Source organism: Amblyomma americanum, chromosome 5, assembly GCF_052857255.1.
Source record: "Amblyomma americanum isolate KBUSLIRL-KWMA chromosome 5, ASM5285725v1, whole genome shotgun sequence".
Lineage (NCBI taxonomy): Eukaryota > Metazoa > Arthropoda > Arachnida > Ixodida > Ixodidae > Amblyomma > Amblyomma americanum.
In genome coordinates, this window is record NC_135501.1 from 177179737 (window position 1) to 177196870 (window position 17134).

Genomic DNA, 17134 nt, shown 5'->3' on the forward strand with positions numbered 1-17134 from the left:
GAATGAGAAAAGAAACCGTGACGCGAACGCACTTCACTAAGGAGTGAGAATATAAAATCCATAACAGCCAAAAAACAACATGATGCTCTAAAGTGACAAAGTCAAAAGATAATAAAAAAATTACAATGCGGTTACCACTGGCTAACATGAGATTCAGCTACAGCTCTAAAGGTATTTGTAGTTTTCGATATGTTGTGGTATAGAATATCAGAGCGTCTCCACATGTGTATAGTTGTACGGCGCTCTTTTTATTTTTCAGCACATAGTCGTTTTTCGTCTCGCTCTGCTCTCTAGTCTGCCCCTCTAGAAGCGCAGCGCCACCTATGGTCCTCTCCTCGGGGGGCGCGTTTCGGAGCAGCTATCGCAGATTTACTGTGCTGCATTCTTCCGCTATCGCCATACCCTTCCTCTTTTTTCCAAGGTACCCAAGTTCCGGATGGTTACTGCAATACGCCATCCTACATGATCGTCATGACATCCTCTTCTCACGTGCCCTCCTTTCCCGTCAACCCTCCTTCTCCTTCTAAAGTAAATACCCCGCGGATGGTTACCATGGCAACCACGTACTAACTGCGCCTTCTCATGCTCTCGCCATACCCTCCTCCTCCCACCGTAATAATCCTCCGATTAGTGTTCTGCCCCTCTCGCCACACTCTCCTCCTTCCGGGGTAACTACCCTCCGGACGGTTACCTTTGTAACCATCCTCCGGTTATGCCTTCATGTGGTGTTGTCATAATGCCTCCTTCCATCGTAACCCTCTACGTCCTTCTCGGGTTACTACCCTCCGGACGGTTACCTTTGTTGCCATCCTTCGGTCATGCCTTCCTGCGGTCTTGCCATAAAGCCTCCTTCCATGGTAACCCTCCACGTCCTTCCGGGGTAACTACCCTCCGGACGGTTACCTTTGTAGCCATCCTCCGGTCATGCTTTCCTGCGGATTTGCCATAAAGCCTCCTTGCACGGTAATCCTCTACGTCCTTCCAAGGGTAACTACCCTACGGACGGTTACCTTTGTAACCATCCTCCGGTTATGCCTTCCTGCGGTCTTGCCATAAAGCCTCTTTCCATGGTAAATTTCCACGTCCTTCCGGGGGTAACTACCCTCCGGACGGTTACCTTTGTAGCCATCCTCCGGTCATGAATTCCTGCGGTCTTGCCATAAAGCCTCCTTCCATGGTAACCCTACACGTCCTTCCAGGATAACTACCTTCTGGACGCTTACCTTTGCAGCCATCATCCGGTCATGCTTTCCTGCGGTCTTGTCATAAAGCCTCCTTCTATGACAATACTCCACGCTATTCCGGGGTAACTACCCTCCGGACAGTTACCGTTGTAACCATCCTCTGGTTATGCCTTCCTGCAGTCTTGCCATAAAGCCTTCTTCCATAGCAACCCTCCAGGTCCTTCCGGGGTAACTACCCTCAGGGTGGTTTCAGCGGCAACCGTCGAAGGGTTCGCCTTCTTACGCACTCGCCATACTCCCTCCTTCCAGGGTAACCGTCCTCCTGTCGGGGATTCCTTCGCCCTCCCGATACCCTCCTTCTTCCATGGTAACCACACTCCGGATGGTTCTTGGGGTACCTACCCACCGATTACGACTTTCGCCGCTCTCTTGATATCTTCCTCCAGGCACGGTAACCACCCTGAGTCGTTGCCACGGCAACGCACCGACCAGTTACGCTGACAACAGCAGAGAACGATAGGCGAAGACATGTCTTTACAACGCGAAATCCAGAACGGTCGTTCATTAGCTTTCGCGGTGAAATGAAGCCTGCATTTTTCCCAGTGTTTTTTCTGTTGTGTACGTCTCAACAATAGAGGTTGGCCAAAAAGAACCTCACCTTCTTGGTGGCGTCTTTTCCGCCCGAGAATGTACTGCATACGAAGCTGTAGAAGTCGTCGCATGGTGCATAGCTCCTGTTGAGCGCCTCTTTTATAAATCGCGCAGCGACTTCGGCGCCACTCGGGCGGGGCGTAGTTGTAGAACCTGCTGGCGTTGGAGCTCTCGTCTTCGTGGTCACTGTTGGCGGGACAGGAGTAGCGAACACAAGGTTAGCTTCAAACATACAGTAAGTATCACTTGGGCTGTTCGACAAGAGAAAAACATGCTGATAATAAACTGAACTTTGCTTTTATCAAATTGTTAACCAATTTTAATCAAAACGGGTGTATACTTTCACTGAATACAAACACAGTGTAGGCTAGCCACCGTTTTTGAGAGCGATCTGAGGTGAGGTCATGACTTTTTTTCGGTGTCGATGCTTGAGGTTCGGTAGCATCGTCATTCAGTTGAAATAGTGATGATGGAATAATTTTTGGTGGATTCGTTACGATTTTCAATGGAGAGGGGACAGAAATTTTGTGTATTTTAAATACAATTACACAAATCTATTTTTACTTGTTTTGCTCCTGAGCAAACACCAAAATGGCCTAAGAGGGCTATAGAATCCATTTTAGTAAGAATGATATTTAGATAGCAATTTCTTGAACGTCAATATTTCGGTGAAAATTCTTCCGTAGATGACATGCTGCGCTGCACATGCGCGCACAGCCTTTGACAAAAAAGAATTGTGAAAAAAAGATTTCACTAGCGCAACACCCCTGATGTACCGACATTAAACCAAAATGTATGGCGTGCTAATGGCTCAGAAGAAACACTCAATAACATGTCAGCTCCTACAGTTCACATTAAACCTCCTGTCCAACTAAGATGACGCCCAGCAACAATAGGAATACAAGTGCTTCCTAAGAGCCTTCGGAGCAGCTTGGCAGTAGAGACCAGCAGCTGGGACGAAATTGACAAGCCGCTGAAAATTCCTCTGCAATTAAGGTCTTAAATTTTAACTACTTAAAACAAGAAGACGTCTATCCCCCTTCAAATTTGCTCCTTCGCTTCAGACTCGCAGTGATTTTTTTCCGGTTCCAATGAAACAAATGCGACGTTTGTTCTTTCTATGTAACTCTCTGGCCAGAGAAGCGTCACCTTTCTAGAGCTCTCTCCGTGTACAGTGAAAGCTGTTGTAGATTTGGTTTAGGCATATAGCCCTGCATTCTACCGGTGTATAGGTATACCAATGGCATTTATTTTATTTACATTGCCTGTTCAAGCATTAGAGGTAGGGCAACATCATTGTAACAAAAGTGAAAAGAGAAATAACATGCACAAAGAGGGGCATAACCTATTACATGCTTTTATTTTAGTGCGGCCACGGTGGTTCAGTGGTTATTGTGCTCGGCTGCTGACCCGAAAGATGCGGGTTCGATCGCGGCCTCGGTGGCCGAATTTAGGTGAAGGCGAAATGCTAGAGGCCCATGTACTGTGCGATGTCAGTGCACGTTAAAGAACCCCAGGTGGTCGAAATTTCCGGAGCCTGAGTCGCTTTGGGACGTTAAAAACCCGTAATGCAAACCACACCAATATTTTGATGGCAAAGCATTCGATGCACTTTGCGTATGTGCAGAGAAGGAATAACGCAGGACATAACTTGTAAAAGGAAGTTCACGAGAGTTGAAATTGTAATCACGATAATATAATAATAATAATTGGTTTTTTTGGGGAAAAGAAATGGCGCAGTATCTGTCTCATATATCGTTGGACAACTGAACCACGCCGTATGGGAAGAGATAAGGGAGGAGTGAAAGAAGAAAGGAAGAAAGAGGTGCCGTAGTGGAGGGCTCCGGAATAATTTAGACCACCTGGGGATCTTTAACGTGCACCGACATCGCACAGCACACGGGCGCCTTAGCGTTTTGCCTCCATAAAAACGCAGCCGCCGCGGTCGGGTTCGAACCCTGGAACTTCGGATCAGTAGTCGAACGCCCTAACTACTGAGCCACCGCGGCGGGTTAATCCCGATTTTGCGATACCTAGTTATTGGAAAGCTAAAACAGCTTTCATTTTTTAAGGCGCTAATACGGTAAGCTTAGCTCACCAAGTTTTTCTTTTTATTGACACTAACACCGGCAGGTTCATTCATGCTCGCAAAAAAAATGTGCTTGCTACGACCGCTCCGATAGTGCGACTAACTTCGCCACTACCAAAATTACGGCCATTCAGCAAATAGACAGAAATTTCGCTTTTTTTCGGTCAAAATTCACAGGACTTGAAAAAAGCCTTTTAACTTGCTAGAAGGTACGCTCCTTACCTGTTGGATGCGAGGTGCAACGTTTGCATCCGCCGGGCTCGGAACCACCACCGCCTATTCCTTTGCTTCCGATGACCTCATCATCGAGACCTCCATTGCGGCCGTCATCTGCGTCAGACGGGGCCATGATAGGCAGTATAGTACAGGAGGCTTTCACGTCACTGTACGCGTGCGATTATGTGCTAGGGCGCTCCGCGTGAGTGCATGCTCCCTACAGGGAATCACGACACTTTGGACGCTATTTTGTGGGCATGTAACGCGGTGGAAGGCTGCTCTCATATCCCAACGGCTTTTGAGCACCTGCTTCTGCTTGAGCTGTTGAATCTACGCGCAGTACCCCGAAATGGCGCCCGTGGCTCACGTGAATACCTCGAAGAGGAAGCATACAGGACGTCAATATGATCGCAATTTTGTGAAGCATGGAGCAGGGCGAACGTCTGCTGTATCTAATCCGCCACCTGCCTTGGCATGCACTGCTTATGCTGAGCTCTGTGGCTCCAGATGGCGCCAGTGACGACGAGTGTGTACATACTGTAGCTTACGAAGAGGTGCACGAACTAGTGTGAGAGCTCAAAATGGTTTTCTTTGTAGTGCGCATGCGCCGAACACTGAAGCGTAGTTGTTGCTTACGTATTTGTTGTGTATCCAATTTTTATGTTTATCGCATGTGTCCATCACGTGGCGAATTAGAAACAATTTGTCAACATGACGACGGTTTATGATTAAGTGCCTGGAGCTCTCCAGTTGAGTCTTTTTTTAACGGTTTTACGATACCTTTATTGTTTCTCAAGGTGCATCACGGTTGTGTATCCAGTCTTGCTGCTGACGACTAAAAAGGAACGCTGAATAGACATAATTAGTTCCACTTCCTTCTGGAATTTTGTCGTTTTTAGTGGTAACCCAACAAGTCAGTTTATTAACAGGAACTGACTATAGTTATCAATACCAGCAAACGTCAGTGAGAATTAAGATATCATTCTCGATTGACTGGGGAAAACTAGAAGTACGTACAAGAGAGCCCACAAGGTCACGTGTTTCGATTTCGTATAAGTGGTGGTAGTGTTTTTTTTTATAAGGATGTGCACGCCGTAGTAAACTGTGCATCATCTGTGTGCGAAAGATTGTTAAACCTTTTTCTAGCTCAAGTGCCACGATCCTTTACTGCCACTACCGGGCTTGATATTAGAATTGAGAGTTTGCTAATCTCAAGTAGCATCCATCGTTACCGGTCGTGACAGTTGACTTTTAATCCTTTAGACATTATTCAGATTATTCTTTTGGTGGTTTCTGATGCCATATCGGCTTTTTAACATACGAACGCAATAATACCGTAAGCAATTAAAGAAGCGTTCGTGAGTGCTGTTAGCCATTCTTCATCTCTCTTGAAGGGACATCATGTGGGCGATCACCAAAGCGCGCTCTGCATCTATTCGTTTAGCAAACCTTGAACATCGACTAACATAAGAACCGGAAGATCCGGCCCAGTGAACTTAATCAGGCAGTGAACTTAAACTTGCGTATGCCTTTCCAATACTCGATAGCAGGTAAACAACTGCCTTTAAACATCAAACGTAGCGTTCCCGCTTTTGACTGTTAAAAACATGCCAGCCTCCATATCATATTGAAGAGGACTCTCAGGAGTGCTGTGCGGCTACACCTTTTGCATTTGCGCTGCAAGTCATGAATCCTCACCAGGGGCAATCGTTCCAACGTAGACGATGATTACCAGTGCAACAATTCCAGCTAGAAGCAGGCAGGAGACAACGACACTGATCCTCGCTTTGGTGACGAAGTCCCTGCACGAATAGCGTCAAAATACGCTTTAGGATTCCCATGAATACCTCACACCATGAGCTAGCAGGACAGACTAGGAAAGGCGTGTTGCATTGTGCACGACTTTGATGAACGCATAGGTGCTACACATTATGCGTCGACCCAGGCTCTGGCAAGAGCAAGAATGAAAGCCACCAAACTATGTATTTTAGTTGCATATTTGAATGTGGGTCGCTGCAGTGATTTCAGAGCAGCAAGGGGTGGCCCAAGAAACATGTTTACCATCGATTGTGTAGGCAGTCTAAGAAATACAGAGAAGGTTGTTAGAAGCAAGTAAGTGCACGCGGTGGATGTGTCCATGATCTTGCAGTGACTCTGTCGCCAGCGTTTTGGACATATAATCATGCTCAGATGTAAAAGAATGAGCCAGGACTTACTCTATTTTATCGGCTGAAATTAAGAAAAACAGCATTAGGATTTCGGGAGTAACACAACAGGTGGGATACTGTTAATTTAAAACAAGTTGAGCTGTATATATCAAAGCAGAGGGCGCTTGCTGTAGCCAAAAGCGTAAAATAGAGGGCAGCTGGCACTCTTGTACTACCACGCAGCGGAGATATTACTTTCATGTCTTGATAATAACAATAATTGGTTTTGGGGGAAAGGAAATGGTGCTGTATCTGTCACATATATCGGCGGACACCTGACCCGCGCCGTAAGGAAAGGAATAAAGGAGGGAGTGAAAGAAGAAAGAGGTGCCGTAGTGGAGGGCTCCGGGATAATTTCGACCACCTGGGGATCTTTAACGTGCACTGACATCGCACAGCACACGGGCGCCTTAGCGTCTTGCCTCCATAAAAACGCAGCCGCCGCTGTCGGGTTCGAACCCGGGAATGCACTTTATAATCGTCTTTAAGGGTGAAAGCACAGCTGATGGCAGGCAAGCTTATGTCTAGACGAGACTTCCTAATGTCTACAATTCTTCTGAGCTGTTTTCTTAGTACGTATATGAATCCTCCTCTAGCTGCCTGTATCCAACGCCCGCTTGCGATAGAAATAGAAGAGGACGCATCTGAAGGCTGTGCTTAGGTCTACGGCACACGCTTTGGTTTAGTCGCGACATAGCATCTAGAAGCGGAACCTTGCAATACACTCTTATATTTGCTCTTATGACTCCGCCCACAAGCAACATATTTTGCTTTGTGTTCATCTTGACAGCTTACTTTAAGTTACGTTACTCTCGACCCATGCTCATGCTTACCCGACCATGTCGATTCGTACTGAGAAGGAGCAGCGCTGAGGAACATGGTGAACCCGTATTTTGACGCGTCCTCCCGAAGACGGACGCAAACAGCCGTGAATATAAGATTGGTTTTATTTTCTTCAAATATCCTCTTGATGTAGGCACCTAGATCGAATCATAGTAAAGAAATAAATGTGACAAAGAAAATCACACTATGGTAGCGGCAATCTAACAAAAAACGCGAATCGGCATTGCTCACTCGTTCCGTCACTCGAAAAACAGGTGCAGAGCGGGAACATACCAGGTATAACTTAAAGGTCCGTGCATCTGTAGCGGCAGAAACGAAGACTCGCACCACTGCAGGGTCGCCTTAAGATGGCGGCGGCTATGGGGAGTCCGGAATCTTGAGAATGCTGGAAGAGCCCATCGTCTCACCTGAGGTGGAACCGGGAGAAAGAGGCTGCGTTGGAAAAGCGACCATGAGATGTACTCGGGCCTGAAGGCCGGAAGTTCTGCGCAGTCTCAGGGCTGTGGAAAAGGGGCGACAGTGAAATGCAAAGATCGCCTGTTGTGAAAGGCAGGACTCGGGAAGGAAGGAAGGAAGGAAGGAAGGAAGGAAGGAAGGAAGGAAGGAAGGAAGGAAGGAAGGAAGGAAGGAAGGAAGGAAGGAAGGAAGGAAGGAAGGAAGGAATGCCTCAGACGGAGCTGGTACATACCCACTACGGGGGAGTGACCAAGACACAGGCAGTTAATTGCTGGATACAGGAAAGTTTTGACGGGAGAAGGAGTGGTATTAATATGTAGGCTGATATATTGGAAGACGGAAGGACAGGGGTCCTGTTAACCTAGAGATCGAAGACGGGACAATGGCTTAACGTGCATAATTGTATAAAATGCCTGCAATGCGTTAATGTCGTACTGACTGAGAGCGGGAACAAGAAATTAGAATGGGAGTCGCTGCGTTTCTTGAAGAAAATTTTGCACAGCAGAGCGCACACTCCTGTCGCTTCGTCCAAGCAAAGAAGCGCCAATGGAAAGAACAACCGCGGAGGACACAGGCAAACCCAGTTGATGAGATGGAATTTGCAAAAGACGCTTCCTCAAAAGAAAGAAGCGGTGGCAGAACAGTAGGAAGTGATCTATTGTCTCAGGTTCGGCACAAAAAGGGCACAATGGGGAAGCCGACAGGCCAGATCTGTGAAGGTAGAAATTTAGAAGGGGAACCCGGCAACGCGAACGCTTGAAAGAGACCTCTAGTCTGCGCGAGCGCCAGTCTTTGCTACTCCAAGGATGGATAAGATGCTGATATTCGGGAGATGATGTAAGAGCCCAGGCAGCAAATTCCTGAAATATTGTATAGCTGCGAAACCTCACCGCAGCTGTATATGCACACGTTGGCAAGACAGCAACAATTGGGCCGCAGACAGGCTCTTGCTAAGGAATCTGCAACTTCATTTAAGTGAAAGCCCATGTGACCAGGTATCCAAAGCAACATTACCGAATTAGGATGGAGCGAAATCAGGAACTTAGAGGCGTAATGCCCGAGACTCTGCAGGTGAGGATAATGAAGAGCAAATGGACAGAGAGTCTGTCATAACCACGACCTGGGAAAGGGTAGTTTCTAATTTTCGGAAGGGTAAGATTACTGCTAATAATTCAGCCAGATAAATTGGAGTGAAGTCACGAAGACGGAGAGAAAAAGACCTACCTAGTAAAGGCGAAAAAATTCCCACACCTGCCTTTTCGCGATCCTGCGAGGCATCGGTAGCAATAAGTACATGAGAGGGAAAGGATCTTAGGTAGTCCGGCAACAGACCCTGAAGAAGCGGGAGGGGCTGCAGCTTTGCATTCGATGGAAAAATGTCATCGAATTCAATCTGGACAGATGATGAGTTGTTATACATTTGGCGGACATCTGTGAAATGAATGTTTATGGGATCAAGGAGGGACTGCACGTAACATATCTGCGGAGTATGATAAGGAGACCAGGCGGCACTAAAAAAGGCGGAAGGTGGACTAAGAAATATTAAACTGGAGGCGTGAAGAGGTGAGTCGCGCAATTTTAAAAATGTTTGAACTTTTAAAAGGAGAAACCTAGCTGACAACGATGGGATTCGCGCCTGAAGGTGCGGAACAGTATTGAAGACATATTTTGGAAGCCCCAGACAACGGCGCAACGCCTCACGCTCCAACAGCACAAGAGGGCGAAGTTTATAGGCAGGAGCGCCTGAGAATAAAACACACCCGACCTCCAAAATTGGGCGGACGTACATTTTATAAATCATCAGAAGTGTATGCCTTCTCATGCCTGACCTAGCACTACAAAGCCTGCGCAGGATGCCGATGGCCTGAAATCCTTTTGCAGAAACTTGCTCAATGTGTAGCCGTCTGAACTTGAGGAATTATGTTATTCCTATAGACCAGGCAGATATTTACAGGCACAGAAACCGGAAATACAAACAATGCGCATTTCTTCACATTGAGGGACAGATGAATTCTTCCTAACAGTTGTCAAGAACATTGAGGTAATTTTGCAGGGTTCGATAAAGATTGTGAATGTCACCTGCTGATGCAAAAAATGCAACATCGTCGGCGTACAAATAAGTTTTCACATTTTGAATGCATGGAATTGAACTTAGAAAAATGTTAAAAAGAACAGGTGAGAAAATTGATCCTTGCGGTACACCTTTTGTCTGTTGAAATCTCCTTGAGGAAACACTATTTTGGCAGCAATAAAATTCTATATTTTCTAGAAAAACAGACATCCAGGCTACAAAAGAGCTTGGGAAGTTCAGTTCCTGTAATCTTAGTAACAGAGTCGAGTGCTCAACGCTGTCGTATGCTTTACTGACATCCAAGGTGACAAGCGCAGCACACTGTTTCCTATTGCGAGCTATTTGAATACAACTCTCTAGGTCAGTATGAGCACACCAAATTGAACAAATCTGCCTGAAACCAATTTGACATGGATTCAAGAGAGCATTTTCCGTAATGAATGACATGGCACGGCTGAGAAGGACCCTTTCCACCAATTTCACTAGGTTCGATGTTATTGAAATAGGGCTATGTTGTCTAAAGTTAATCCCTCCCCTTGCTTTTTAAGCAATGGAACTACTTCAGCAAGACGCCACTCATGAGGTATCCAAGGACCTTTAATGAAATGGTTAACTAAAGCCAACAGGTCTGCAGGAGATTCATTGAACAAAATTTTGATCATAGATGAAGTGACCTTATCGGGGTCAGGAGCCGCTGGGGATAAGCGCAGAACAATTTGCGACAGCTCAGGCATAGAAACCTCAGTGAAATCACCTGAGGTGCATGTGAATATAGCAGGAGAAGATAGAGCAGATGTAAAGCGAAGCTCTAGGCCACACGCAATATCCTCTAAGGCCTTTGCGATGTCAGCATGGGACTGAACGAGGGAGTCAATGTTGGCAGCCGGTAGAATCACCTTGTTGCGCCTCATGAAATTAAACGAAGCTCGTTTATTTCCCGATTGCGAAAGGAAATCATAATGATTTGTATAATACTCCTCTTTTGCACGGGCGACAGTGCGCTTAAATGTTGCGGCAACATACTTATAATCCAACCAATTTTTTTGGCCTTCATTGATGAGAAGTTTCTTCGAAGCTGCTTTCCGTCGCATATATGCATGCGTGCACTCAGCATTCTACCAATTGTTCGCGATTGCACATTTAGTTCCCTCAACCAAAAATTCAGACTTTTGCCTTGCATGGTCCAGTACTGAACATAGATGTGCAGGCTTGCTTTCGGCACTTGTCTGAGCGCAAGGGTATGAAGTGATTTGGAGGGCTGATTTTAGCGTGTATTTAAAGCAACTGTAATTTATTAACGTGCGCTGATGTCGCTCAAGAAGAGTTCATTTACACAGAAACTTGAAACTAATCGGTAGATGATCACTGTTGCACAGTCAACAGGCGCCCAAGACATAACAGAGACTCCTGGGGAGGAAAAAAAATCCAAGGCAGAGCGGCATTCACTCCGAACAAATGTAGGCAATTCGAAATTGCTGCAGATCAAATTGTTGTCAGAAGCCCAATGGAATAGTCTAGAACCAAAGGTGTCTGTTTTAAACCCCACGTCACATGGTGCGAATTGATGCCTCCAAGTAATAATACCGGAGATCGGCTACTAGACATAGTGAGTCAAGGGGCCGAGTGTCATGCACACCAGACGGGAAATATGCATTAGCTACCGTAAAGGGCTGTTGACCAGGGACACTGAGGTCAGCCACAAGGATTTCGCATTCATTGTCCGCATATTGAAAAGAAATGCATGCCCTGTGGCAAAACATTGTAGAGATGAGCACTAACAACCCTCCCCCTCGTGATGACCGGTGAAGCCGGAACGGACGGTAATTCTTGAGATGATAATTGAAATTTGTAGTTAGCCATGTTTCCTGTAATGCAAAAAATCTGGTAGAAGCTGACTGCATAGGCAATTTAAATCTGTTGAAGGTGAGAATATAGATCAGCAATTCCACTTGAGTACTCTTAAGAACCCCATATAGGCGGGAGTGCCGCAGCCGTGACTGCCTTTTCTAGAATCCTGGTCTGAGCATTTTGACTTGCGTTACTTTTGTCTTTGACTGGGGGGCATGATGGACCTGCAATATTCAGAGGAGACCCACCTCGTTTCTTGGCGCGGAGATCAGACTCCATATCCACACAGTCTATAGAGGATGCGTCCATAAGGCTGTTCGGAGGAGATGCCTGAGAGGTCTTTTGTTTCTCATATTGTTTTTGGCCCTGTGGAGCAGAAATGGTCACCACAGTAGGAGGAGCAGCTTCCGAAGCCAAGGAAGGCAAGAGCGGAGCGGTGGACACATGCAGAAGATTGGACATCTGAGCAGCTATGACCTGCGAAATGCATGTGGATACGGTTTCCATAATGCGATCCATTGCATTTGCCACAGCTTTCTCAACTGCCGCTGTAATAGCCTGGGACCAACTACAATCCATTATGGGTGGGCATTTGGCGGCCACACTAGAGTAGCCTGAGGCGCTCTCCTTGACTGCTGCAAAAGCCTCTCTCAGCGTGCATCTGCGCTTGTCTATAAGCTCAAGCACCTGAACTTCTTGTGCTCGTACAGGACAGTCAGGCGAATCAGCAGGGTGAGCACCACTACACAAACAACATTTCTCTTCCTGTTCAGGACATTCCTTTCTGCAATGACGTCCCCCACAAGCACAGCAGCGTAAGGCCGATTTGCAGGCTTTGCCGCTGTGACCAAATCGCCAGCAGTTTTTACACTGAAGGGGCCGAGAGTTAAACGCATCTACTCTAAAAACCAATGACCACACCTTAATCTCTAACGGGCAAGATATTCCTGCAAATATGGCAATGATGGACTCCGTAGGAACTTTTACTCCATCAACCATCCTGCTGCATCGATGAACAGCAATCACTCCCGCAGGCGAGAGGTTCTCAAGCGTTTCCACAGGGCTCAATCGAGAGTCGACCCCTCGGACCAAGCCCTTGGAACATGCTAGATGAGGCGGAATGAATGCGCTCACCGGGTGGCTGGCGAAGGACGTACACTTTAGCAGGTCTTCAATGCAGCCCTTATCCGGTGACCTGCACAAAATACCACCCCTGCCGAACTGCCGGACATCAGTAATGCGCATGAAGTGCTTCGATGTGGATTGAAGAGCCGCCTGTACTGCCTCCGGGTTGTTCAGTCGGATTGCGCCTCCATCGGAAGGCACTAAAGCGACCGGAATGCTGGAAACACCACTGCGGAAAAAGGAATCGATTGGGAGCTGGAATTGATGAAGATATGCCGACAAAGGGGAAAACCCCTGGCCGGGATGAGAAGTAGAAGACATTAAGCTCTCGTCCCGCACCCAATCACCCTAGAACAGGAGCAAGCAGGTACAGACAGAAAGAAGTAGAGATTTATCAAGTTAGCACAACACCGCCAGGTACGTAGCCCTATACCTCGCAGTGACTCAGCGAGAGCGTCGGCAGGACTCGGGAGGCTGTAACAGAAGAAGAAGAAGGAAGTGCTAGGTCGCAAACTGCTTCTTCTTTTGCGATCGCGCACTAGTATCGACGATGATACGAGGCAGGTTGGGGTGCAAAGAAAGATGGCGGAGCAATTCGTCCAAAGTGGTGAAAAGATCCCGAAGCTCATGAGTCAGGACATTTGGGTGCGACACAGGCTAGCTGACATACCCTAACTCGGACTCATTCTATCAATTTCGAGCTGGAATTGAGGAAGAGATGCCGACCAAGGGGAAACCCCTGGCTGGGAGACTAAGTAGACATTAAGCGCTCGTCCCGCGCCAAATCACCCTAGAACAGGAGCAAGCAGGTACAGACAAAAAGAAGAAGAAATTTAGCAAGCTAGCGCAACACCGCCAGGTACGTAGCCGCTACCTCGCAGTGACTCAGCGAGAGCGTCGGCAGGACTCGGGAGGCTGTAACAGAAGAAGAAGGAAGTGCTAGGTCGCAAACTGCTTCTTCTTCAGCGATCGCGCACTAGCATCGACGATGATGCGAGGCAGGGTGCGCTGAAAAGAAAGATGGCGGAGCAATTCGTTCAAAGTGGTGAAAAAAGCCCGAAGCTGATGAGTCAGGACATTTGGGTGCGACACAGGCTAGCTGACATACCCTAACTCGGACTCATTCTACGTGCTGAAGTCACTTAAGAAATACAACATGAACTGGTGGGCGAGTTGGTCAGACATCGTTCTTGTAAACGAGCTTAACGGCGGCAGTGTTTCGATAAAGGCGAAACGCAAAGGCGCCCGTGTGCTGTGCGATGTCAGTGCACGTTAGAGGTCCCGAAGTAGTCGAAGTTATTCTGTAGCCTTTCACTACGGCACCTTTTTCTTCCTTTCTTCTTTCACCACTTCCTTTATCCCTACCCTTACGGCGCGGTTCGGGTGTCCGCCAATATGTGAGACAGATACTGAGCCATCTCTTTTCCTCAAAAACCAATTATAATTAATATTATTTTCAAAATTCGTGGAAAACTTTTTTTTGGGGAAAGGAAATGGCGCAGTATCTGTCTCACATCTCAGTGACACATGAACCGCGCCGTATGGGAAGAGATACAGGAGGAAATGAAAGAAGAAAAGAAGGAAGAGGTGCCGCAGGGGAGGTCTCCGGGGTAGGATAGGATAGGATACAGTTTAATGCTCTAACAAAGTGTTTCGGACAGACAGAGGTCTTCATCTTCAAGCAGATGTCTCCCTCTGTCTTGCAGAGGTCGGCGCCCCTATTGCAGGGCACCGCTTAGTTGGGCCGCTCGCTGGGCATGGATGACCAATCCTCTTTGGAGGATTGGGCTGCCGCTGGAGAGCACACTCTCCCACTGCTCCGCACTCGAATTTTCTGAGCCATGGAATGCTTAATTCTGTCACATTCCCAAGTAACATGGTATAGGGTGGGTGTTGCGGCGCACCATGGGCAGATGTCCCTGTATTGGTTCGGGAACATTTTGCTAAGGATGTGTAGATTGGTGAAGGTTCCGGTTTGCAGCTTCCTCCAGTAAACGGCTTCTTGTTGATTTAATTTGTTGTGAGGAGGAGGATACTTTAGTCTCGTCCCTCTGTAATAATTTAGAATGTCGGAGTACGTCGGGATTACCCTCAAGAAGTCCTCCGGGTCTTCGTTCAAGAGTGCTCGGTTAGTGTACTCGCGAGCGACTCTTTCGACCCTTTGGTTGCCTTCTATCTCGGTGTGTCCCGGTATCCAGGAAACGGTGTGTCTAATGTGACCTTTGGGTAGGCCTGCGCGGAGGAGGATTTGGAGCGCTTTATGACCTATTCTGCCGTTAATGTAGTTACGGCATGCCTTTTTCGGATCTGTGAGGATTGTTAAGGACTTATTCGCGCGATAACTCTCCGCGGCCGCTAGAGCAACAGCCATTTCCTCTCCCTCGGTTACCGTGCAGTCCCGTGCCGACGCGCAAGTGATATCCTTATAGTCTGAGTCTATTACTGTCACGACGACTTTTTGCTCTCTTGTTCCCCGTCTCCGGCGTACATCGCGGCGTCCATGTATACTGTGTTCGCCTTGACTGCCAAGTATTTTTCTACATATTTCGCTTGGGAATTTCGCCTAGCTGCGTGTAAATATGGATCCATATTTTTGTGGAGCAAGCCTATTTTGTTTGTGCTGCGGAAATTATCAGGCAGACTCGCTGTTCTCGGCTTTGCTCTAAGCGTTGCTTGATGCCCCAGTCTTATGAGGAGCGCTCTGCCAGTGGTCGTCTGCTGGAGCCTGTCTCGTTGTGACTCTAGTTGCGCTTCTTTTAGTTCCTCGAACGAGTTGTGAAGGTTGAGGGCCAGCAGTTTCTCCGTTGATGTGAATTCAAGCAAGTAAATTCAGGAATAAGCAGCAGCAGACAGTGGAGATAGCTTGGCGGTGGTTCTGTTCTGGACGTGTTCGATTCGAACCTGCTCTGCTGGGAACGATCGGCTAAGTTTCGGGTGACTTCTCGTTTTGTGGGCTTTAAGCACGCGGTAAGGCGGTAAGCCCGGGCTATGTATACCCAGTCTCTCGGCCAGGGGAGCTCCCCTGGTCGGTTTCTCTATCACCTGATCTCCTGCCTTTGGAAGCTTTTTTGCGCAGCGGCGTCGGCAGTATCCATGTTGCGCTGGTGCCTCAAGATGGCGGTGAAATCAAGATTACCAACCCTGGAGCTGTTCGGGCTACTCTCCAGTCAGCCAATTCTCATTATGAGTCAATCTCAGAGGTACGCCAGTTTGGACGCGGCGTGATTCCGTGTAGATCGCCAGACCTCGACGGCGTCAGAGATTTACTAAAGGCCTCATCCTTTGCCTCGCTTCGGGTAAGTTCATTTATCCTTCACATGTGGCTTGCACGATAGGTATCGCTCGAGGCGTGGACTCTTCCCTGTCTCCAGCAGAGACTCTTGAGCTTCAGTCTACTGCAGTTGTTGTTGCTGAGCACCGCTGTAGCCGGAATGTAAACAACATGCGGGTGCCTTCCGAATCTGTAATTGCCACCTTACCTTTGTCGGTACTTCCTGCCCCTCTGAAATCAAGGCATGGCCTCTAATTTTTCGGGTAGACCCTTTGTCATCTAGGCCTCTGCAGTGAAACCACTGCTGGCGCTATGGCCATAGCGCCGGCGGTTGCAAGTTCAACTTGCGGTGTTGCAACTGTGGGGATGGTCATGCAACGAGCACCTGCACTGAGCAGAATGTGAAGTATTGCCTTTGCGGTGCGACCCACTCTGGAAACTACTAAAATGGTTCCTACCGAGCGCAGGAAATTCAAATTCTAGAGATAATTGACAGAAAACGCTGTTCGCGCCGTGACGCCATTACACAGTGTATAGAATGGGCCCACGGTTGTGTAGGTGTGACCGCTCGTCAACGAGTCATGTTAGACTCGATGCTGTCCCAGGCAATTAAGGCTGCTGTTGAGGCTTCAATGTCTAAAATGGTAGAAAGGATTGTCGCAAGTGTATCGGAGTCCCTTACAAACGTTCTAGCGACTCAGCTTACACATGCTGCGCAGGCCGGTTTGGCCCCTCTCTCTACAGCAATTCCCTCTACTCCTACCGGGTCTACAATTCCTGAAGCATCTCAGCCCCAGGAACGTACTACAGCATTTCCGCGGTACTTACCTCAGGTACCTCGAGTGACGATGGTATCATCTATGATTCCGAGATGATGGAACCTGATGCGCGGGTTCTCAAGTGCAGCCGGTCCCCCATGCCTCATTCGTCGTCTTCTCCACTTACCCAGCCCAAATCAAAGAAGGAACAGCTTGGCACCAAGCCCAAGGATACCATTTTATGGCAGGCAGTTGCTGCTGCTATTCTTTCGCAACCACAGCGTCGTTGCGAGTTCTACAGTCGAACTGTCGCGCTATTCATTCAGCTTCCACAGATTTACAGTGCATTTCTACCCAGCTTAATGCGGATGTCATAATTCTGAAAGAAACCTGGCTTTCAACTGACAAACATTTC

General features: G+C 47.7%; 1 protein-coding gene across 1 annotated transcript in view; it reads right to left on the bottom strand.

Moving 5' to 3' along the window:
- Positions 1-16819, bottom strand: part of LOC144134390 (uncharacterized) — a 40630-nt gene extending 23811 nt beyond the window's left edge. The window contains exons 1-6 of the mRNA XM_077667312.1: positions 16790-16819; positions 11953-13038; positions 7598-7674; positions 5839-5942; positions 4147-4254; positions 1843-2021 (exon numbers count right to left, since the gene is read on the bottom strand). Of these exons, the coding sequence (XP_077523438.1) occupies positions 1843-2021; positions 4147-4254; positions 5839-5942; positions 7598-7674; positions 11953-13038; positions 16790-16819 (1584 nt within the window). The remainder of the gene's footprint in view (positions 1-1842; positions 2022-4146; positions 4255-5838; positions 5943-7597; positions 7675-11952; positions 13039-16789) is intronic.
- Between the last annotated feature and the right edge of the window lie 315 nt (positions 16820-17134).